The sequence below is a fragment of the Myotis daubentonii genome, chromosome 5 (genome assembly GCF_963259705.1).
Source record: "Myotis daubentonii chromosome 5, mMyoDau2.1, whole genome shotgun sequence".
NCBI lineage: Eukaryota > Metazoa > Chordata > Mammalia > Chiroptera > Vespertilionidae > Myotis > Myotis daubentonii.
Genome location: NC_081844.1, coordinates 90,430,872 through 90,446,860, shown reverse-complemented (window position 1 = coordinate 90,446,860; position 15,989 = coordinate 90,430,872). Strand labels below are relative to the sequence as shown.

Below are 15,989 nucleotides of genomic sequence, written 5' to 3'. Positions count from 1 at the left end.
AGAGATGATCCTCAAGTTTCTGTCACCCACCAGATACAGAGCTTCCAGAGCCAGAAGCCATATCAGGAAACCGAACACCCGGATTCACTCCTGACTCTACCGCTTATGACTGGAGACAAATCACTTCGTTTCAATGGACATCAGCGTTCTCACCTTTTATAGAGCCTGCCTCCAGAGTCTTGAGGGTCAAGTAAGACAAGATGGAAAGTACTGTGTCTACACCTATAAGCTGCAAGATAAGCAGAATGGCAACAGCTGCCAGTTTCTGGATATTTACTTATCGATGCACAAACTCTTCACATTCACTATCTCATTTAATCCTCACAGCAGCTTTTTGACAAAAGGAGGTGTTATATTATGATTTTCCTTATAGGTGAGGAAATGAGACTCAGAGATGTTAGGTGACTTGCCCTAGGTTCCACAGTTAATAAGTCACAATAGCATGATTTTAACCCAGTTACATCTGACTGCAAAGCCCGCTCTTACCCACTACACTCACTGTGTTAGTCAAATGGAAGAATCCACCCCCATGTTTGCCTGGAATAGACACCGATAAAGACTGGCTCAATTTAATAATGGTTATCATTTTCTTTCTCTTATTTCAGATGATTTAATCTATATTACAGATGAGGAAACGAGGCTCTGAATATTAAATTAGTTAATAAGGTCATGCAATGGACAAGTAGTGAATTTTGAGGTGGCCTTTAGAACTGGGCGCTGTCAATGACCCAATGCCAGGATGGTTCCAGAGAGGAAGCTTTGGGTCAGCCTATCTCCCTTCCAGTCAGCCACCCAGGCTGCTATTTAGTGCCATGGTCCCCCCCCCCCCACCGCCCCCATGTACACATCCCTGGGACTCCATGGAACTGAACTGTGGCCTGCCACTCCTACCTTACCTTGATCAAAGCCCCAGCTCTCTGCAGTGGGAATCTAAGGTGAAACAGAAAACCAAATCCCTGCTAATGGAGAGCTGGCTAGTAATCTGCTTTTCCTTGATAACAGCAGGTCAGCACCCGAGCCAACTGGAACCCAGATCTCTTTACCCCTCCCATCTAAGCCTGAGTATTTTTCCTCCTGTTCACAGGGGTGACTGGCAGCCGGAGTCTCACATTTTATAGCCATTGCTCTGTCCCAAACTGCTTTCTAATGAGAAACTAATGGTGTAGTAAGTGGGGGGTGTTTGGGCCAGCAAATAACTCATTTCAGGACAGAGGCCACTTCAGGATTCCCAAGGACAGTCCCTTCCTCTGAGGCCCCAAAATAGTGGGCCCCAAACTGACTCCCATGATTGAATGGGTTATTCCTAATTTGCTATTCTGATTCATTCTCACTGCTGTACGTGCTTTCCTTAAAACACACACACACACACACACACACACACACACACACACACACACACTTATTGTTATTGGAAACAGGTAACACGTGTAAGCAGATGAAACAAATTTAAAAAATCAGTGTTTACAGTGAAAAGTAAATCTCCCTCCAACACTTCCCATTCTTACCCCAGTGTCCCTTTCTGCCCAGTGTCCCTTTCTGGAGGCAAACACAGCATCAGTTTCCTATGGTGCCTTCCAGGTTATTCTATATCAGAATTCTCCATTCTGGCTGCACATCAGAATCTCTTGGAAAAGTTTTTTTTTTTTAATTGATTTTTAGAGAGAGAGAAAGGGAGAGGGAGAGAGAAACATCCATTGGCTGTCTCCTGCATGCCCCCTTACTGGGGATCAAGTCTGAGACCCGGCATACACCCTGTCAAATAATCTAACCTGGCAACCTTTTGGGGCATGGGATGACACTCAACCAACTGAGCAATACGGGCCAGGGCTCTTGGAGACCTTTTAAAAGATAACGGTGTTTGGGTCCCATCCCCAGATATTATGATTGAATTGGTGTAGAGTGGGATCAAGCATTGGTAATATTTTTAAGTCCCCCTGCTCCCAGGAGATTCTAATGAACACCCACAGTTGGCAAACCAGCGATCTATGCATATACAAGAATACACACACACACACACACACACACACACACACACACACACACACACAAAGGGGACATTCAATATACACTATCCTACAATTTTAAAAATTTAATATTATACCTTGATGATGTTCCATGTCAGAGCATACAGAATTGCTTTCTGGCTATCTATTGCTGAGTAACAAATCACTCCAAAACTTAGTGGCTTTTAACAACAATAAGCATTCTGTTATTTATCGTGGTTTCTGTGGGTCAGGAATTTGGTAAAAGCTTGGTCGGTGGTGTCGCATAGAGCTATAGTGAGAGAGTGGCTAGAATTGGGACAGAATGAGGGATGAAGCAGCTGAAGGCTGTCTGGACGTCTCTCGGCAGGTAGTCCTAGGGCTTGTCTTTGTGTCTCTCTGTGTGGGCTAGTTTGAGCTTCCTCACACCATGGAAATTTCAGGGCAGTCTGTGCTTAAATGACAGCTAAAGGCCTCAAGAGCCAGCATTCCAGCAAACAAAGAGGATGCTACATAGCCTCTTACGATCTAGTCTCAGACGTCACATAGCCTCACTTCTATTGCACATTGTTGGTTGAAAGTTGTAAAAGCCCACCTGATTTCAGGGGAGGGCAATAGACCCCAAGTCTCAATGGGAGAAGTGTCAAAGCCACATTGTAAGAAGAACATGTGGTATGGGAAATATTGCTGTAGTCATCTTTGGCCACAGTAGCTGCATGGTATTCCATTGTTTGGGTGTACTGTCATTGATTTGGGACATTCATGTTGTTTTCTTTTCTATAAATATATTACAAATAGTACTTTGAATGATTATGGGTATTTTTCCTCTGCCACCTCGGTCCCAATCCCCAGAGGGGGCTTGGCCCTTCTAGATCTCTTGCCTCTCAGGGCCACTGTGTGGCAGGGCAGGAAGCAACCACTCTCAGGCTCAAAAAGAGATCCCCTCCTGCTTTGGACCTTTGAAGGAAGTTAGGCTGATTGTCCTGGAGGGGGAAAGGCAGGAGAGCCATGTAGTCAGGGGAAAGGAGATTTTTGAAAGCCTCCCCAAGATTGAGATGGGGCCTAGGTTTTTCAGGGTCTTTGAGTGGCAAGGATCTGTGCCTCTCCCTGACATGGGAAGCTGGAGCCATAACAATCAACCCCTGAGCCCAGTGAAGAGCAGAACTGTTGGCCTGTCAGGGTCCATACCAGCTTGGACAAGGGGCACATTCGTGGTAGCAGGGTGGACTGAAGGCCAGAGGGCTTTTTCCTGGTTGGACTGAGTTAGACCAACAGCCTTCACATGACCCTGGGGTGAGGCAGCGGTCACCATAATTATCAGGATTGAATATTCTGCTAGAATTGTGGGAGTTTGGAACATACAACATTTGATTTGGAGAAAGAAAGGAAATGTGACTCTTATACCTGGGGTGGAGCAGAATTCACTCTCGTCACAAATATTTAGGTACAGAAAGTGATCTGTTATTTGACATTTCCTGGCTATCACAAGCTGGGGTCCCAGATTTGTTCTTTCAGGGATATGTGCTAGGTTCTATGGGAGATGGCCATTCAAAATGGAACATGATCTTTGCATTAAAATATTGACTTTCCCATTATTATTTTTTACTTAAACTCTCATATTTTTAAATAGCCAGAACAACTTCTTAAATAATTAGTAGTGAAACTATTCTGTCTTTCTGAACAAGTTTTTTATTAAGAAGACAAGAATATAATCAGCCCTGGCCAGTGTGGGTCAGTTGGTTGGGTATTGTCCCATGCACTGAGGAATGCTGGTTCCATTTCCATTCAGGGCACATGCCCAGGCTGCCGGCTTGATTCCCAGTGAGGGGCGTGCAAGAGGCAGCCAATTGATGTTTTAATTAATTAGTTAATTAATTAATTTTAAAATCTTTATTGTTGAAAGTATCACATATGTTCCCTCCAATTGATGTTTTGCCCTCACACTGATGTTTCTCTCACTCCATCTTCCTCTCTCTTCTTCTCTCTCTCTAAATATCAATTAAAAAAAAAGAATATAATCAAGCAAGTGTGTAAAGATTTAACAACACAAATGTTCATTAAGAACATCAATATTATAAACATCATTAAAAAAATTAGCAATACTTTCAACAAAAGTTACAAAAACTATATGATTATTTTCTATTTATTCACCTTTATAATAAAATTGTTGTTTCTTCTGAAAAAAAAAAAAAAAAAGAACATCAATATTAGAAACAGGCTAAATAACCAATAGTTGATGTATGTGTTAAATAAATTATGTTACAGTCACCCAATAGAAATCTATGGGGCCATTAAAAATCACATAGTAAAAGAATATTTAATGCACAGAAATGTTTACATATGGTATTCAACAAACAAAATATATATTGCACAGTCATAGTTTTGTTTTAAAAATTATATTTAGACTAGAGGCCCATTGCAGGAAGATTCCTGCAAGAATAGGGCTTCCTGCGGCCAGAGCAAAGCAGAGAAGGGAGCGAAACCCACAGAGGCAGGCTTCCCTCCCACCTCCGCCCCCTGCTTGCTTCTCTGCAGCTTCGCTCCCTTCCGTAGCGCTTGGCTTCCTTCTACGTTGTCTTCAGTCTTTGCTCCATGCCTGCGTATGCAAATTAACCACCATCTTTGTTGGTTTAATTTGCATACTCATCTGATTGGCTGGTGGGCATAGCGAAGTGACACCAATTTGCATGTTTCTCTTTTATTAGTGTAGATGATTGGGAAAGAAAGATGTATATCAAAATATTTTTCTGAGTGGTAATCATTCTTTTTATTTACCTGCATTTTCTCAATTTTCTACAACACAAAGATGTATTACTTTCCAAAGAGAAAAATAATAAAAGTTTTGGTTTAAAAAAAAAAAAAAAGGAAAATAGCCCTAGCTAGTTTGGGTCAGTGGTTGGAGCGTTGGCCTGCAGACCAAAGGGTCATGGGTTCAATTCCCGGTCAAGGGCATGTACCTTGGTTGCAGACTTGATCCTGGGCCCTGGTAGGGGTGCATGTGGGAGGCAACGAATCAATGTGTGTCTCTCACATCGATGTTTCTCTCTCTCCCCCCACTTCCCTTCCACTCTATCTGAAAGCAATGGAAAAATAGCATTGGGTGAGGATCCCCCAAAACAAAGGGAAATATATTTGCATTACTTCTGCTTGTTACAAAATATCACTGCTTACCTTACATTATAAGTATGCTTAGCTTACATTATCATTATTAGTGGCTACATTTATTGCAAACTGTCCATCAACCAAAGTCAATACATATACTGCCTCTAATCCTCACAACAATTCTCTAAAATAAGTATCATTGTTAATCATTATTAGCAAATGAGAAAATTGAAACCAGAGATTAAGTAATTTGCCCAATGTCTAAGTTTTTAAATTACAGGAGAGGATTCAAACTCAGCTCACTCCAGTCCTAAAGCCCAAGTATACCCTTCTACCTTTTGCCTTTCTACTAGTATAATCACAAAGCTTGTTTTTAGGAGCCAATTTTACCTGATTTTTTAGGACTCCCCAAAGTTCTTAACTGCTTTTGAATTACAGATCTCTTTTAGAATCAGAGCTTTCGAACAATGCACAGAGGTTAAAATGCACATAAAGACAAACTTTTAGTACATGGCTCATCTATTAACTTAGGTTAGACCCTTATGGTAAAACAAGGAGAACTTCACAGACTCACCACACTCCAGGGACAGACCCAAGTAACTGCAAAGAGTCACCAAGTCAACAGGTGGCTGAACTATTAGGAACTGCTATCAACTCCAGGTTAAGTGTAAAAACAAATGAAATATGGGAGTGCACCAAGGTAGTATAAAATGAGGGGGCAGACCAAGCAGGCTATTCGAGCAATCCTAAGGGTTAGCTCAGTGGTTCTCAACCTTCTTGCCCTTTAAATACAGTTCCTCATGTTGTGACCCAGCCATAAAATTATTTTTGTTGCTACTTCATAACTGTAATGTTGCTACTGTTATGAATCGTAATGTAAATATCTGATATGGAGGATGGTCTTAGGCGACCCTTGTGAAAGGGTCATTTGACTGCCAAAGGGGTTGCAACCAACAGGTTGAGAACCACTGACATAGAGGCTAAATCAACATTTAATGCCAGAGAAATGTCCTGAAGGGGGACACTCAGTGCCAAGTTTACCACTGGTGCCCAAGTTACCCACTGTTTCTCACTACCCCAGTCAGCCACTGTGCCTTTCATGCTCTTCTTGCTTCTGTACCCACTTCCTTCCCTCCATTCTCTTAACCTCCATCCCAGGCCAGTTCCTCATATTTCTGGAAAGGTTGCAACAGCTTCCTTACTAACTTTCTATCCCTAGATTCAGCTTCTTATTTAAGTACTGATGTCTGAATTCTCTCTCCCATATCTTCAATGACAGGGTAAGCCAGTTAATCTTGGATAGTTATGATAACTAATAATGATTAGATGATTCCTATTAAATTGAACAGTATGAAATTGCCACTTGTGAAGGATAAAAAGGGTCCAAGGGGGGCAATTTCATATGCTTCAACTTAATAGACACTGGGTGCATAGCTTTGCACCATTCAGCATATTATTCATTTAATCTCCACAACAGCCCTCTAAAATAACTCTGATTTTACAGATAATCAAAGTGAGGTCTAGGACAAATTAAATACTTTATACAGGTAGCAAATGACAGGCCCAGACTCAGTTCCAGGTCTAACTCCCAAAATTCCACCTTTAGCAGCTTGGGAACTGTCTTCTTATAATATCTCTGTCCTGCTGTTGTATTTATGAGGGTCCTTCGAATTCGAAAATAAGAGAATCATTGAAATCTAAAGCTGGGAAAGACTCTGATGCAGAGATTGTGAAATAGGGGCCCAGAGGTGCCAGACCCACAATATACATGAGAGAAGCTGTCTTAGTGGTTAGCAATGCAGCCTGAAGCTCCAAATTGGAGAGGGAGGCTCTGGGGAAGGGGCCATGGAGAGGAGGGGTGAGGCGCTGGGGGATGGGAGCTGGGTGGGCAGTGCCTCTCGGCTCTAACCATTCCTGCCATGGAGGAAAGAGAACACAATTACTACGTCTTCCAATTCGCCAAGAGAAGCCAAACACATCTAAGCAGTAATTGAAGGATTCTGTCAACTGTTGAGAAACACTACACAGGGCAGAGAAAACAAATCTATAGGAGTAGATGGTCCCTGTGCCACCTACTCTGCAGCGTCTGCTTCAATGTCTGTTTTTTTAGTTAAGCTCACTTTCTGCTCTGTGCAAAAATCTCTTCTCAGTTATTAGTGGGCCAAGGTGAAGAGAGAACTCTCACCTTCTCCCATCTGGGGCCCAGCGGCATCTGGAACACTCTGATCCTCGTAATCCTTCTTCTTGGGGAATACTAATGATTTAATCTCCCAAGCTCACTCCCTGTCCTATGCAGCCACATCTGTGAGATTTGCAGACAAGACCCAGAGAAGTCGCGGTGGAGCAGAACGCATCCTGACTCAGTTTTGCCACAGACGACCAAACTGTCCTCAGAAGGCCAGCCTCAGCCCCTCCACGGAAGTAACCATCGAACTTCCCGGCCATGGACGAGGTGACGGAAGAGGAGGTGGAGAAGTTTCTGGACTCAAATGTCAGCTTTGCCAAACAGTATTACGACCTCCGCTACCGAGCTAAGGTCATCTCAGACTTGCTGGGGGCCAAGGAGGCAGCCGTGGACTTCAGCAGCTACCACCCGCTGAGCAGTGTGGAGGAGAGTGAAATCATCTTCGACCTCCTGCGGGACTTCCAGGAGAACTTGCAGGCCGAGAAATGCATCTTCAATGTCATGAAGAAGCTGTGCTTCCTCCTGCAGGCAGACCGCATGAGCCTGTTCATGTACAGGGCCCGAAATGGCATCGCGGAGCTAGCCACCCGCCTCTTCAATGTCCACAAAGATGCTGTCCTTGAGGAGTGTCTGGTGGTGCCCGACTCCGAGATTGTGTTCCCCCTGGACATGGGCGTGGTGGGCCACGTCGCACACTCTAAAAAGCTCACCAACGTCCCCAACACAGAAGAGGTACCCTCTTCCCCATAGGAGGGAGGGCAGGGAGGCATTATTTGGGGGGGTTAGAGGCGTTCTGACTGCAAAGCCCACTGGGATGGGGGAGCTGCTGGCCACTATGACTGAGCTGGTGATGACTTGGTGCTTCTTTTTATTTATTTACTTATTTATGACTTTTTTTACTTATTTATGACTTTTTATTTGGGGGTAATAACTTAAGAGTTGAATTTAAAAAATAGTACAGAGAACTGTATACCTTTCATCTAAATTCATCAGTTGTTTATATCTTGCCACACTTGCTTTATGTCTCCATTCTTTCAGATCCATTTGGGAGTCAATTGCAGAGAAATGCCCTTTTAACCTTGGGCTCTTTGTTGTGTATTTCCAGACCAGGAAAAGATCTTAAGTATCCACAGTACAAGATCAAATTCAGGAAATGTAACACTGGCACAATACTATTATCTAATGAACAGTCCTATTCCTTTTGGCCAGTCGTCTCAATGGAAGCCCTGTCTCTTGTCTCCTTGAATCTGCAGGAGTTCCCCAGTCTGTCTTTGTTTTCCATGATGCGAATGTTTTTGAAGGGTACAGGCCAAATACTTTACAGGAATGTCCCTCCATGTGGGCTTGTCTGACATGCTTTCATGCCTAGATTCAGGTTGTGTGTTTCTGGCAGGATACCACCGAGGTGAGGTGGTGCTTTGCTTCGTGTGTTAACTCAGGAGACAGGATGGCAGTCTGCCTCATTCCTGGACATGTTAGCATCGAGCACTTGGTTGAGCACTCGGCTCCTTCTTCTAAGAGTCCAGCGTTGTGTGGGATTCTACTGGCAGCTCTGACAAAGACCTCTTTGATCTCCGGGGGTAAATCCCCTGAATGCAGCTCTCCCCATAGGCCTCTGCCAGGGCCAACTCCTACTCATCCTTCAGATCTCAGCTTAAAGGTCACCTCCTCCAGGAGGCCATCCCAGATCCCTGTTACAGCCTCCTTCCTAACACCCGTTACCACAATAAGTAAGTCCTGGGGGCCAGGGACCATGCCTGCCTTTTTCTTTTCTTTATCTCAGGACCCAGAATCCAGAAGATGCCCAGTAAACACCTGGCATGAAAGATTCACAACCAGGTCGTTATGGCAGACAGTGGACGCTTGAGCAATACGGTTTGAACTGTGCAGGTTTTAAAAATCCACGTATAAGTTGACCCATGCAGTTCAAACCCGTGTAGTCCAAGGATCAATTCCTCTAACACAGGGGTCCTCAAACTACGGCCCGCGGGCCACATGCAAATACAAATATTGTATTTGTTCCCATTTTGTTTTTTTACTTCAAAATAAGATATGTGCAGTGTGCATAGGAATTTGTTCATAGTTTTTTTTTAAACTATAGTCCGGCCCTCCAACGGTCTGAGGGACAGTGAACTGGCCCCCTGTTTAAAAAGTTTGAGGACCCCTGCTCTAACACATTCTCTCCTAAGACAATGTTTGCCCCGCGATAGCAAGGCCCATGCAGTTCCCATTTATTGCTGTACTGGCTAAACCAGGAGCCTGTGTTTGGTCATTTCCAAGATCCAGCCTCGAAGTTTGTGTCTCTGTGCTCATCTTACCTCTGACTTTATTTCAAATTAAGGATTTTAAGTTTAAAAAGAGGAGGAGCCATGGGGTTCAGAGATCATCTCATTGACCTTTTATTCAGTGAGTGAGAAGCCTGAAGCCAGGAGAGCTTGAGAAGGGGCTTGCTCAAAGTCACTAAGGAGTTACTGCAGGCCCAGGACTTCACATCCATCCATGAAGAATTCAAACGGGTCCTCTTTTTGACTCAGATTCCTTGGCAAGATAAGAAGCACACGCTTGGGCCTGTGTGGGAGATGGTTTTCTTTGAAACACAGTAGGTGGGACCTCCCGTGGAATTCCTCTCTCCCTCATCTCCCCTGGACACCCAGGGCCAAGGGTAATGGTCCTGCACCCAGGGAGCTTTCCGGGGGACTCGCCTATCACTGGATTGGGGGGTGTCCTCCCTTCAAGTCTCTCTAGATTTTAAGGGTAGCCAACACGGATTGTCATGGTCTATGACACACTCTGACTATATCTGTTTTACAGAGGATGGAACTGAAACCTGGAAAGGTCAGTTAAGTAACTTGGTCAGGGTCCTGCAGAGAGAAAGGGGCAGCGTGGGGATGGGAACCCAGGCACCCTGGCCTGTGCCCAGATTCTTCACTGCCCCACTCTTCTAGACCTCCTCCTTATCTGTAAAATGACGGCACTGGGCCAGGTGCTGTTTAAAACCAAAGGTCACTTCAAATCATACAGCGGAACGTTAGGGTGTGGAGCTTTGAGGTCCGACCTGGGGTGAACCATGACTCAGTCACTTTCTAAGAACATGGCCTTGGCAAATCGTTTAGCCTGTCCGGGCTCACTTCGTAATTTATAAAATGGGTGAGAATACCTACTTCACAGTGCTGCTGTAGGATTAAAGGAGAGAATTGCTTCTCATCTAGTGGGGTTCTGGACACATTGTAATGGCCTATAGTGGCAGCTCCTGCTTCTTGTTACTGTTATTACTGTTTTGTTGTTGTTGGGATGGACGCTGAGCCAGATCTGCATGGGACTTGGAGAAGAGTCCAGTCATGCCTCCTTGCCCTTCTGGAGCTTTCGATTTAGATTCTATTTACAGGAAAAACAGAGAGCAGAGGTACCGAGAGCTTCTCTGGGCCCTGGTGTTGCAGGGCTGGGAATTTAGTTCCCTGATTTCAAAGATCCCAGTCCAAGAGTTTGCTGAGCTCTGTCTAAGGGACAGCCTGCCACTTCCTGTTCCACCTCAAGGTTCACTCTGGAAGTCATGCCTGTGTTTCTCTGGAAGTTTCCCAGCCTTGGTCAGTCTCTGGGCTGGTGGCTCAGGCCTGGCGGTGAAGCCAGTGCAGGCCACCAAGTCTTGTGTACTTGGGCATTTGCATGTGTTTGCTTCTCCTGTTGTTCCTGCTTGAGAAATCTTATTCTATTTGGGGCTCTGACAGTGACTGGGGATTGAAGTGTGGACAGTGTTAGGGGACTGAACCCTTAACTTGTGGGGTCTGATCATAGCTCCAGGTAGATAGTGCCTGAACTGAACTGAATTGTAGGACACTCAGCTGGTGCCGGAGAATTAGTCAGCGGAGGAAAAACACCCACACATCTGGTTGTAGAAGTGGCATAGGAATGTGGTAATGTGAGATGAGAGTAAAGGAAAACAGTGAGTTTTGCCTAGACACGGACAAATCCCATTCTGAGGACGGTCCTCTCAAAGACCCTTCTATCAGATATCCAGCTTTCCTGCTCTCTTCCTCCTCCTATAAGACTGGGAACCCAGCACTCTACATCAGAAAGAAACTGCAAGGAGAACCTGTCCCAATACTCTGCTTTTTACCAAAGAGGAAGCTGATGCCTGGAGAGGTTCCAATTACTGACAACGTACTGATGGGCCCTGCAGCCACTCAGAGGACAAGTCGCTCCCTCCCTGGGGCTCCAGGTACCACTCATCCCATGGGGGCACCCGACATCATGGTTGGAATTGTGGGTTCATGTTTAACATGATGTCCCCACTATACTGTGAGAACCCAGTGAGGACAACCTCAGCTTTCTTACTAGTCTTGGCATATCCAATGCCTCTGGCAAAGTCAGTGCTCGGTGAATATGAATGAATGAATCAATCAATCAATAATCAATCAATGTATTAATGAGTGAATGAAGTCACTATACCATGTGCCAGCAAGGAATTGTCTATAGAACAGGAAAAGTGGCAGTTCTATGTGGCAGGTTGATATGAGGGGTAATGAGACAATATATGTCAATTGTCTGGCTCTGGGCCTAGTACATCGTCATTATTCAATAAACAGTAGATCTCATCATGAGACACAATGGAGCTTGGCACTGTGAATGTTTGAAAACAGGAACTGAGGAGTCTGGGAATGAGAGGCAGTGTTGCATTGCATTGGAATAAAATCTAAACCCTGTATAGTGGCCTCCAAGGCCCTGCCAGGTAGGCCCTGCCCATGTCTCTCACTGCCTTGCCCTCCACTTCCCTTCTCCCACCCTGTGCTTCAGCCACACTGGTCTTCTTTCTGTTTCTCAGATCATTGTCCACGTCCACCCTTGCACCCCCGCCTTTGGCCTTTGCCTTCTCTGTGTTTCCTGCTTTGAATGCCCTTCACTTGCCTGGCTCCTGTGAGTCCTCAGCTCTCAGGATTACCTCTTCAGGGAAGCCTCCCTCACCATCTTTACTAAGTACAGTAGCTTCAGCCTGCCACCCCTGTCTATAGCATCACCCCCTTTTTCTCCTTCAGAGCAGTCACACAACCTGGAGGGAGAATGCTTAGTTGTTTACCCACTTTTTGTCTGCCTACCCCATTTCACCAGGGAAAGAAGTTTACCCATCTTGTTCACTGCTCTAGCCCAGGGTCTCTAGAACAATACCTACATACTTACAGAAGGTGCTCTGTTCATGTTAACTGAACAAATGGATGACTTGAGGCTTTCCCTAGCGGGGTGTCTGACTCCTAGACTTTAAGCAATAAGCAATCTGAGCTAAATGGCTCCTAAGGCCCCTTCTGCCTCTGATCATCTGAGTTTCTATGACATAGTTTAGAACACTTTATATGCTGAAAATGTAAGGATGACAACAATTGTGCAAGTGCCAGTCAACTGGTAGCTGTATTATGTGTAAAGGGCATTCCAGGATGAGAACTCAAGGGAAAGATGGTAACATCAGCCTCAGATGCAGGTGAGGCCCAAATACCGCTTTCCCTGGTAGAGGTGAAGTGAATGTTGCAAGATGGAACTGACCTCATGAAATGAGCCTGAGCACGCCCCACGCAGACCTGGGTTCAGGGATTTGTCAGTGTCCTTAGAGAAGGACATGGAAAATGCTCTGTGGCTAATGCCTCCTTGGAGGTTTTGTTTAATCCACCGATGCTAATTCAAGCACAGCATGACAGGCTTCTCTTAATTCCTTTACCCTTCGCCTGGTTTGAGACGGCTTCGTTGACAATAATGCTGTTGCCAATTTATTCAATCCCACTGCAGAGCATCTCCCTCTGAACTTCTGAATCGAGAAAAGACTCTGCACACTCATTTCTTGCAAAGCTCTCTCAGTTGGCTCTGTGAAGTACACCTCCATTCTCACAATAGCATGAGCTGGGCATGTCTGGGCTGGCATGTGTTCCAAGCAATGCTGACACTTGGTAAACCTTACAGGGTTACCAGGAAACAGGAAGGTGGATTCTTTTGGAATGAAGACAACAATTTAGGATCTGTCTCCTCTTTCTGACCACACAAACGGCACCGCCCTATACTGGTCTCCCAGGCTGCTTTAAGGGTGGAGTGGGTGTGTATGTGTGTGTCTGTACTCTCACAGCTTTGAGCCAACCACCATGTCCTATATCACTATTACTGATCTATCAGTGTACTGGCCTGACATTTAGCCTCCCCTGTGTCGCCAGTGTTCAGCATAAGGCCCGATGCACAGTGGGCCTCCCATTCAGGTTTGTAGGAGGGGGATTTCCATGGGTCTGGCTGTGTGGCGCTAGAACTGGACTATCAGAAAAGCTGAAAGCAACATATTCTTTTGTTCAATGACCTGGACCGAGGTCTGACCTTATCCAGGCTTCCCCAAAAGGCAGCAGAGCTGGGGGCAGGTTTTGGAGTCACACACACCCAAGTAACAAGTAAAGTTAACCTTCTCGAGTTTCAGTTTCCCCTTCTATAAGATGGGGCACTCATGGTCCCCATCTCGTAAGTTATCGGGAGAATTACATTGAGATGGTGCAGGTGAAGTGCCAGGCATGATGCCTGCTAGCAATTGTGCTTATTATACTCACGAAGGTCTTTTTCTCATTAAGTTTCTGTTTGGGGCTTAACTAAACCTTCTCTAAACCTCCCTCCCCAGGCAAAGTCAGCCCCGCAAGGCCCCATCCCAGGGCTCCCGCGTGCTTTGCTCTCATCTCCTCCACAGCCCTTCGTAGGTGCATCTCGGGCTTTCTTCTCCTACTGGACTCCAGAGGTTTTCAGGGCAGACATTCCCTCCGATTGCCTTGCCCTGCTGAAGGGGAGACGATGGAAATGTCTTCATTCTCTTGTCAACGGAGAACAGGGAGCCCCCTCATCCCATCCCTACCATGGAGCTCTGAGGCATTTTATTGTCTTTGCCCTTCATCTGCCCACCCAGCTTGCCTCTCTGCCTTCTTTCAGGATGAACACTTCTGTGACTTCGTGGACACCCTCACAGAGTACCAGACCAAGAACATCTTGGCTTCCCCCATAATGAATGGGAAGGACGTGGTGGCCATAATCATGGCTGTGAATAAAGTGGGTGGGCCCCACTTCACCAAGAGCGACGAAGAGGTAAGAATGCTTTGGAAAGTGTGGGGGTGGCCATGCTAGCCCATTCTCCCAGCTCATGAAGGCTTCCGAACCTTGCTATTTGGCTTGGTTTGTCTTACGGTTTCCCCATCCGTAAGACCAAGCGGTTAGTGTGACGCTCTCTGAGGGAGGCACGGCAGGATCCTGGGCTTTGCAGCCAGGAATGGAGGGGTGATTGTTCTGGCTCTGCTAATATCGAGCTGTTTGACTTGGGCAAGTTACTTAATTTGCCTGAACCTCTGTTTTATTTTTTTTATTTGTAAGAAAGAATGACGTGGGGCTTTCCCTCGTTGGTGTCTGATTTCTGGGCTTTAACATAAACAGTTTTAAAATGGGGATTACTTTACAGCTTTCATCTCTTGGGGTGTTTGTGGTGATCAGATAAGATAACATACATAAATGGCTTAGCACAGGGACTGCAAACCCAATAAATAGTAGCTACATTGACATTGTACATTCTGTGAGTTTTATACTCTTATAATGCAACATGCTGCGAGTCAGCATTCCACGGTCCATCTGCTCAAATTGCCTCTGATGAAGCTTTTAAAATATTCATGAGTTTGCTGATGGTAGAAGTGACCAGAGGAGGGATTTCTTCTCATCTATTTCCCCACATGCTCTTTGATTTTCAGATTCTGCTCAAGTACCTCAATTTTGCAAATCTAATTATGAAGGTGTTCCATCTGAGTTACCTGCACAACTGTGAGACTCGGCGTGGCCAGGTAGGGAGTTTGGCTCACGGGAATGGGCTGGACACGTGTTTTTCTTTTTTACTGAACATTGATGTGATCAGGAAGGTGGTAAGTAGCATCACACAGTCTCTGCCCAACACCCCTGGTGTTAGGAGGTAGTGGATGTTTATAAAGCTCTATTCCAGAGTGATTATATGCGCCAGTTTTCAAGTCAGATAGCTTGGATCTGAATCCCTGCTAAGTCATTTACTAGCTCTAAGACCCGAGCAAACCACTTACTCTCTCCAAGCTTCAGTGTCCCCATTGTAAAACGGGGATCATTATGGTTCTACCCTCAAAAGATTATTGTACAGAACAAGAGATGATGTGTGGGGAGCACTTGTGCTCAATCAGTGTTTGTTATTCTCCTTCTCTTTAACAACCTACGATAGCAAAGAAGTGGAGAGAGTGGTAAGCTGGCCAATGATTTCACCTCCCTGGACCTCAGTTTCTCTGTCTATAAAGTGACTACCTTGTCTCTATCTCAGCATTACTGTGAGGGTGAAAGGAGATAAACTCTAGAGAACTTGACAGAGTTGCCATTCCCCTCTAGCTCAGTGAGCTGCCGCTTTGTACCTCGAAAACATTGACTGCTTTGGTGTTTCTGCAGATACTGCTGTGGTCGGGGAGCAAAGTCTTTGAAGAGCTTACGGACATTGAGAGGCAGTTCCACAAAGCCCTGTACACGGTCCGCGCCTTCCTCAACTGCGACAGATACTCTGTGGGGCTCTTAGACATGACCAAGCAGAAGGTGAGAAAGGAGTGAACCTTTCCAAGAACAGGTTAAATATACACCGAGAGGAGCCAGCCTTGTGTCACCCAGTCACTGGCACGGGAGGATGTGGCTAGTTGTAGAAAGTCTGCCTCAGTTTTACCCTGAGGAGA

General features: G+C 45.3%; 1 protein-coding gene across 2 annotated transcripts in view; it reads left to right on the top strand.

The window, feature by feature from the left end:
- The first annotated feature begins 7,369 nt into the window (after positions 1 to 7,369).
- The window catches only part of PDE6A (phosphodiesterase 6A), a 45,761-nt gene continuing 37,141 nt past the window's right edge, over positions 7,370 to 15,989 (top strand). For both annotated transcript variants that reach the window (XM_059698878.1, XM_059698877.1), the window contains exons 1-4: positions 7,370 to 8,001; positions 14,203 to 14,355; positions 15,006 to 15,095; positions 15,715 to 15,855. In XM_059698878.1, the coding sequence (XP_059554861.1) occupies positions 7,528 to 8,001; positions 14,203 to 14,355; positions 15,006 to 15,095; positions 15,715 to 15,855 (858 nt within the window). In that variant the 5' untranslated portion in view covers positions 7,370 to 7,527. The remainder of the gene's footprint in view (positions 8,002 to 14,202; positions 14,356 to 15,005; positions 15,096 to 15,714; positions 15,856 to 15,989) is intronic.